Source organism: Pinus tabuliformis, chromosome 8 (assembly GCF_031772625.1).
Source record: "Pinus tabuliformis cultivar Carrire ecotype Pingquan chromosome 8, CPIR1, whole genome shotgun sequence".
NCBI classification, from domain to species: domain Eukaryota; kingdom Viridiplantae; phylum Streptophyta; class Pinopsida; order Pinales; family Pinaceae; genus Pinus; species Pinus tabuliformis.
In genome coordinates, this window is record NC_142294.1 from 597,823,251 (window position 1) to 597,831,812 (window position 8,562).

Consider the following 8,562-nt stretch of genomic DNA (forward strand, 5'->3'; position numbering starts at 1 on the left):
GCGGGCCGGTTGGTACAGTTTGGCACGGTGGTTCGGTGTGGGCGCAGGCCGAGTTGGCTGCGGCTCGACATACAGTAACGCAGTTGTGCGCAGATCGTATTGGCAGTGGTTCGAGTTATCGGGTAGTGCGTTCAGGGCGCGGGCCGAGTTGGGGAACGGTGACCCGGGTGGGCACGTTCCGCCATAGGCACGGGCGCATGTTGTAAGGGCGTTGGCCCATTTTCTGTAACCGGTTAAGGGTGGCCGTGAGCAAGTCCGGCACTCGAATTGTAACACTTGGTATTTGGTTAAGTGCGGCCGTGAGTCAGTCCGGCGCACGATTGTAACTTCTGATATTTGGTTAAGTGCGGCCGTGGTTAAGCCCGGCGCACTGTTTGTATAAATTGAAAGCAGTTCATAATAAAACGGTTGGGCGAACTCTTTGGGAGTTGCCCCTCCCATATTACATTGGTGTTATTGTGTTTATTATTGCAGTTTTATTATGTGGTTGATATCGGTTATGAATATTGGTGAATGTTATAACTGTTGATGAATGTTTAATGCACTTTAAGAAATAAAGTTAAGTGTTTTATGGTTAAGGCGTAGTCCATAAACGTGCATTCGGTCAAGAGTGGGCGTTCGGTGGTGCCGCGCTCCGCCCAATAAGAAAAAAAAAAAGATTGGGGGCGTGACAGGTGGTATCAGAGCTCGGTCAGCGAGCTGGTGTGAAATATTTTGAACTTGGACAAGGTTGTCTCGGTTGGAAATTGAAGGTGAATCTGCTTACAGGTGACTTGGAGAAGCAGTGAATGGTTGGGACAAGATCACAGAAGAAGATGGCCGCCGATTCTCAAGCTGGGTCCAGTCACACAATGAAGGAACCCGCAAAGGATCCTCATCATGAATTCATGGATAAGGTGATCGAAAGGATGGAAACCTTGGAGTCTACCTGGAGTCAAGATGTGAGCTCGCTCATTAAGGAACGAGAAGCTATCCTGAAACTCAGGGAAGAATTGGTGGAACTTCGTACACAACATGAGGAACTCAAGAGGCAATATGAGTTCACGGAATTCCTGTGTACCCAGTTGGAAGGAAGAGTCAAAGAAGTTGAGGAATCAAGAGACCAAGGTCTCGCAGAAATTACAAATTTGAAAGGGACTCTTGACAAGGTATGTAAGAGTCTTGAACAGGCTAATGATGAGATTGCGATATTGAAGAGAGCCATGAAGTATAACTCAGGTGGAGGAGTACCTCATGTAAAGGTCAAGGAGCCGGAGTCCTATGACGGTACAAGGAGTGCGAAGACACTCGGTAACTTCTTATGGGACATGGAGCAGTACCTAGAACGGTTGAGTCTACCCGATGGTGAGACACAAGTTAAGGTGGCCGCTCAGTTTCTAACAAACGATGCCAAGATGTGGTGGCGAAGAAGAGTAGATCAAATCATCAACGGTAATGCTGAAGAGATCACTTCGTGGTGCGACATGAAGAAAGCCTTGCAGACCCACTTCAGTCCTCAAGATGAAACTTGGGAAGCAAGGACAAAAATCAAGTTCATCAAGCAAACCGGAAGCTTGCAGGCATATCAGCGAGAGTTTTCAAGTGCAGCTCTAGAACTTCCAGATATGGCAGAGAAGGACAAGGTGTTCAATTTTATTATTGGATTGAAACCTTGGGCCCGCAACGAAGTGAAGAGACAGAAGATTAGAACACTTGAAGAAGCCTTTGCTGCAGTCGACAAGCTGGTGGACCATTATGATGAGACTTCTAGTGAGAAAAAGAAGTTCGACAAACCGAAGGAGAAGAAGAAGGAGGACTCTCCGAAATCAGAGGATGGTGCAAAGTTCAAGAAGCCTTTGAAGTGTTGGTTATGTGAAGGACCACACACGGTAAAGAATTGCCCATCTAAACCGAAGATAGCTGCTGTTGCACAACCTGTTGAGGAGGATGACAACGCTTCCGTAGGAATGATGCAGATACTTGGTGCAGCTGCTACTACGGAGGTGGCTTCTAGAAGAGATCCAGAAAGGAACAGGTTGGAATATGTCCAGATGAAGATAGGTGGAGCCGATGTACTCACTATGGTTGATAGTGGGGCTTCACACAATTTCATGAGTGAAGACACAGCAAGGAGACTTGGGCTGAAGTTTGTACCTGCAAGGGCACAAATGAAGACAGTGAACTCTCCCCCAATGGCGATCCTTGGTATGGCCGAGAAGGTAGACACCACACTTGGTGGATGGACCGGAAAGGTGGACTTCACCGTAGTGCGGATTGACGATTATGAGGCAGTATTGGGGATGGAATTTATGAAGCAGTATGAAGCCATGGTAGTGCCACATTTGAGAAAGCTCTTCATTTACGATGGAAGGGAAGATGTGCCCATTGGTGTTCCAACCATTGGGGTAACCAAACCTGATCGTAAGTTGGGAGGCATGCAAATGGAGGACCAGGTGAAAGTGGACAAGAGGTTGACCACGATGGAGGCAAAGATTGCAGAACAATCTGTAATCATCCGTACACTTTCAGATAGTATCTCGGACTTATCGAGGAGGCTAGAGTTAGTGGAAGAAGAGGACGATGATGAGGAGTTGTATGTAAGACCGAATATCCAGGGGGAAGATCGGGAAGCATACCTACAAAGAATGGAAGTTGAAGATCCTGACAGATGGATCGAATTGATTAGTAAAGGAGAGCCTTCAAGCTCTCCTCACACATCTTCTTAGAGAGCAAAGGGAGATGGGCTCATTGTTGGCTGCTCAAGGCAGTGAGCCCTCACTTGGTGATTGAGCAGGTATGTGGTCGTGCAGCAGAAAATGGGGGTTCCCATAGATCTGGGCATGGGACCGTGAGATGTTGACATGAGGTTGACACTTGGTTATGTGCATGGGCACATGGAGCAGACTTGGTGGAGGCAGACTCTATATGGGTTGATGGTTACCTTGTATGAGGGAGCCTACATCATAGTAGATATCAGCCATGGCGGTGGTTGATGTGTTGTCGGGACGACAACGTCTTCGGGTGGAGGAGAGTGTAACGCCCTAGCGAGTCGGGCAGGGCGTGCACGACATTTCTGCACGAAGGTGACTTGACCCGCGGGCGAGCCGGGCGGGCGAGCCGTGCACGGCGACCCGGCGGGCGGGTGAACAGGACTGCGGTTGGGTGGAACGGCGAGTCGGGCGACGAGCTGGGCGAGGGCGCGCCCACCCAGCGGGCAGACAGACACGGAGATGTGGTGTGCGGGCGGGCGACCCGTGCACGACGGGCGGGCGCCCCGGGCGCACGACCCGTGCACGACATGAACAGGTTGCGGGTTTGGGCAGGCAGAAACGGGAGCAGACAGAGCTGCAGGCGGGCGAGATGGACCGCGGGCGAACTGCACCCGGGTGAGGCTACCCGGACCGGCGGAAGCGGTTAAGGCTCGGGTGAGCGAACCGGCGAGTCGACCCGAGGGCGACCCGCACCAAACGGGCGGGCGACCCAAGGGCGACTCACACCCGGACACGGACGAGTTGGACGTGGGCGAGCTGAACGCGAAGTGGACGAGCGGGCATGGATGAACTGGGCGTGAACGCAAGCATGGGCGAGCGGACACGGGCGAGCTGAACGTGGACGGGCAGCGGTTGGGCGTGTGGTCGTAGGCGAACGGAGGGCAATCGGGCGGGCGCCCCTCTATGCAGCAACGACCAGGGACGACAGCGAACAGTGGTGCAGCGCGAACAGTCATGCGAGCAAAGGAAACAGCAAGGCGGCGTTCGGAGCATTACGAATTACAACATAAGAGAATGCGAAGAGGCTACGAAAGTTTATAAGGGGCAATGGTCGGCCTTGCCATGGGCAAGGGCCAACCTGCCCATAAGATGAAATGGGGGCTTCGAAAGTATTCTCTTGGGGTCGGCTTGTAAGATAAGCGCTCCTCAATGAAAGGATGAGTTGGCTATAAGTAGAGGACTCATTCGAATGAGAAAGCAATCAAGCAAGTCTTGAAGTCTTCGATCTCCTACATTCGCACAAGGTGAAGGCATTGGTTATGCGCACATCTCTTGCGTAGCAAGAGAAGGTGCGAGCTTTTCCGAGCTGTTGGTGTAGGCAGCGTTACACGGTTTTCTGCGGGTCGGTCAGTACAGTTTGGCACGGTGGTTCGGTGTGGGCGCAGGCCGAGTTGGCTGCGGCTCGACATACAGTAACGCAGATCGTATTGGCAGAGGTTCGAGATATCGGGTAGTGCGTTCAGGGCGCGGGCCGAGTTGGGGAACGGTGACCCGGGTGGGCACGTTCCGCCATAGGCACGGGCGCGTGTTGTAAGGGCGTTGGCCCATTTTCTGTAACCGGTTAAGAGTGGCCGTGAGCAAGTCCGGCACTCGAATTGTAACACTTGGTATTTGGTTAAGTGCGGCCGTGAATCAGTCCGGCGCACGATTGTAACATTTGATATTTGGTTAAGTGCGGCCGTGGTTAAGCCCGGCGCACTGTTTGTATAAATTGAAAGCAGTTCATAATAAAACAGTTGGGCGAACTCTTTGGGAGTTGCCCCTCCCATATTACATTGGTGTGATTGTGATTATTATTGCAGTTTTATTATGTGGTTGATATCGGTTATGAATATTGGTGAATGTTATAACTGTTGATGAATGTTTAATACACCTTAAGAAATAAAGTTAAGTGTTTTATGGTTAAGGCATAGTCCACAAACGTGCATTCGGTCAAGAGTGGGCGTTCGGTGGTGCCGCGCTCCGCCCAATAAGAAAAAAAAAAAGATTGAGGGCGTGACAGCTAGCCTCCTTGCCCATATGAACGCTCCGCAGTATGCGGTGACCTAGTGCCGGTTGACAAAGCATATGGCTATGAAGTATAAACACGCTGCCTCACACAAACCAGAGAAGCAGGAATTACATTATATATTCGACTTGACAGCACTAGAGTTTTTCTTTACGTTACAGTATTTTGGCGTGAAGAGGAATTTTGCAGAACAATGGAGTTTATGTTAAATCCCGAGGAAGATTACATTTATAACGCCCTCTTGTCGAACAACATCTTGGGGCCTCCGGATCTCTCTGTTCCGCCGTTTGGAATGCAGAGCGCGGGCAGTTCTCAGTTGTTTGATGCCTCTGCACAATTTCAGCAGAAGCCGGCAAGCAACGACAGCAGCCACGGAGAAACACAAAGCTTCATGATATCAAGCAACGGCGCGCAGGATTTTCGACGTGGACACCTCTCCGCACCCATGTCGACCAATTCCAAGCTCGCAGAGGCAACGCGGCTGACAACCACGGAGCCATGGCCTCCTCAATCCGTAGGTCTAAGTAACTCGGCTAGTCTCTCTGTAAATCCCGGAGGAGCTGCCAAGGCGGGCAAGAAACGATCCAGGGCCTCCAGGAGGGCGCCGACTACGCTGCTGAACACCGATACTTCAAATTTCAGGGCCATGGTGCAGCGTTTCACGGGTATTCCTGAATCCCACTTTGGATATTCAGCCGTGAACCCTAATTTATCTGCACATGTAACCCAGCAGGGTTGGCAGCTATTGGGCAAGCCCTTACCTTATAAGGGATTACTTGACCTTAATATGAACTGTGTGTCCCACCTCCATTCTGCCCCTGACAGTTATTGCCCTCAACTATATAATAGTAGTACGTTTATTCCTTTCCAGTCTCGCCATGATAACATAAACACCAGTAGTCCCAAATACCCTCAAGAGTTAGATGGTGCAGGAGTTATCAATTCGGGATCCGTGTTTCCTACGCAGCTATAACGTCTTCATCGAGCAGAAAGCCTGCCTCGATTCTCCATTTCTGTATTTTCTATTGTCAATCTGTTTTTTCTGGAGAAACTGGGTATCTTGATTGAAACTACTCATTGACGGGGACCAGCTATTACAGTGCTGGTTGCAGTTTCCATCACTTGCACTAATCATCTATCAGATGGATTTTGTAGAAGCACCTATCCAGGCACGATCGATAGAACTGACCCCTTCGTGGCCCAAGTTTCATTTTTTCACACCAAGCATGTCAGAATGCGAACCGACACCTGAACAACACTCTGACATACAAGAGATCGAAGTGGAAGGGTCCAACTACTTATCGGGAGAGATACCGAGATGCGAAATTCATATCTTAAGTTCTCTCGATGGGACACAAGAAGCATCAATCGACCAGCCTACAAGATCTATTGACCAAACATCCTGCGAAGAGTAGAATTCTCAACCAGCGCCATCACCAAAAAAATGATTCCCTGCCAACCAAAAACTCTTCTCTTTCTACTTATATTTCTATCCCCTGTATTAAGTTTCTCAAATTTTGTAATTCTCCAAATCTCCCCTTTCTTCGGGACAAAGAAGGAAGGCATTAAGGGTGGAGAAGATGTTGCAAAGGCTACTTGACTTAGTCAACTATTCCGGTCAAACTGACATAGAATATTATATTGAAAGTGGATTCCAGTCAAATTGACATAGAATATTATATTGTAAGTGGATTGAATCACTAGTTGAGTCAACCAACTGAGTCGGTTGGGTAAAGTCAGTTCAGACGATTAAAGTGCCGTTCTTACATATTACATATATGTTTTTACTTCATTCTATGTAATAATCTTGATTGGTCGTTGAAGATATGTAAAATAAATGTTTATTTTTTGGTCGTTGAAGATATGGTAAAATAAATGTTTTTTTTTTTTCTTTGTTTTTTTGTTTTCATTGAATAAAATTATGTAGTTTACTTTTTGTTCTTTCTTACTTGTAACTAATGCATATTATTTGCTATATTACAACAGATATGTACTAATATGCATAATACTTTTCATTGACAATGAAATAATAATTAAAATGTATACTTATTTGTAATGTTCCGTTCATTTCTTATTCTAGAATAAGGATTGTCCATGTATACAAAATTATCTTAAATTAGAAAAGAGTATTTTTCCAACTAATGCACTCTAATTGTGCTGAGAATAAGATAGACATGCTAACAGCTCCTCCATGCAGTGACCATATGTTAATTAATTCCAATCATACTTTACTATATGGAAAATGTACATCAACTCTTGCAAAGTAATTAACTAATTATTTAAATACATGTAAATCACTAATGAACTAGTTAACTTGAGTGAATTACTAAAAACAAATAGTCTCTAGAAAGAAAAAATGATGGAAAGTTATTGCTAATGGATAGTAGTAGGCTAAAGGAACAAAAATACTAACATATGTTATGAGTTGTACCATTGCAATGAGCATTCTATTTCTATTTTGGCACATGCAACTAATATAAATCTTCTATGACTTCCTTTTTTTCTTTCTTTTCTTTCTCTATTTATTTTACCACGCTGAATTGGTAACTTGTTGGAGATATCTGGATGAGGCCTAAGATCAAACCTAGAGGTTGACACTATAAGAACAAGAGTATTTCCAATAGCTCATAAGTTAGATATACCAAGAACTTATGACTTAGAAAAAAACTTAGATTCCATCAAGGTCGGGGAGCCTACTCCTTGAACCTTATGACAAAATTTTATACTTCAAATGGTGTGGAGGTAGGTTTTACACTAACCCCAAAGTTCAAATTCCCCAATAAAACTTGGCTCATTGTAATAAAGTTAGAAAAATAGGCACTCTTCAAGAATAAGACTTCAAAAATATGGATGTATTTACAAATAATTCAACTTTTTCTAACTCATAAATTATTAGGATATTTTATTGAAATAAATTTTTAAATTATAGTGAAAATTAATTAATTTGATCTTAGACGGAAGCGAAATCACACAATTCCCCTACACATATATAGATTGTAAATGGGATCGATGCCATAATGTTGTTATTATAAAAAACTCTATCTAAGAGGTTGATAAAATTATTCTCCCATAGCTTATCCAAGTTTACTAAAGTCCAAGGAAGATGTCACACACTACTATGTTTACGCAACCTGATATAAATGATGATTGAGAGTCAAGGATCCTACGTGGATATCACTTACAGTTAATGTTACAAAACGATTCACTAGTGAACTGCACTTGCAAATAAGACGATAATAGTGGATTTCAACGTAGTATGAATAGAAGGTTGTCTTTGCTTTAGGAGACCGAGGATGCTTGACTCGAAATTAATAAATCCTTCCTTCATCCCTTTCCTAACATGAGTTGTGAGTAAAATAACCATTAAATAATTTAATACGCGAAAGTCCCTCACACGAGACAGACCCACAAGAATCTACTAAAGCAAAAAAAAATTAAAATACACAATCATGAGGGAGCTGGTTTTCCTACTTTAATATAAATAAATAATAAGACCACTAAAAGCCAAAGTGTGGGAAAGGGCTATAAGAACCTTTAAAAATATACACAATCAATGGGCAATTTGTCTCGTCAGGGGATATTAAATAATCAAATCACAAACACCAAAGCGAATATAATTGAACATTAAATAATCAAAGCACAAACACGAAAATGAACATAATTAAATAATCAAAGCACAAATACCAAAGTAAATATAATTGGACATTAAAAACACCAAAGCGAATATAATTGAACATTAAATAATCAAAGCACAAACACGAAAATGAACATAATTAAATAATCAAAGCACAAATACCAAAGTAA

General features: G+C 44.7%; 1 protein-coding gene across 1 annotated transcript; it reads left to right on the top strand.

Moving 5' to 3' along the window:
- Positions 1–4,710: 4,710 nt before the first annotated feature.
- Positions 4,711–6,519, top strand: LOC149236891 (uncharacterized). Its single transcript, XM_089461656.1, has one exon. The coding sequence runs from the start codon at positions 4,952–4,954 to the stop codon at positions 5,729–5,731; it is 780 nt and encodes a 259-aa protein (XP_089317782.1). The 5' UTR covers positions 4,711–4,951; the 3' UTR covers positions 5,732–6,519.
- The last annotated feature ends 2,043 nt before the right edge of the window (positions 6,520–8,562 follow it).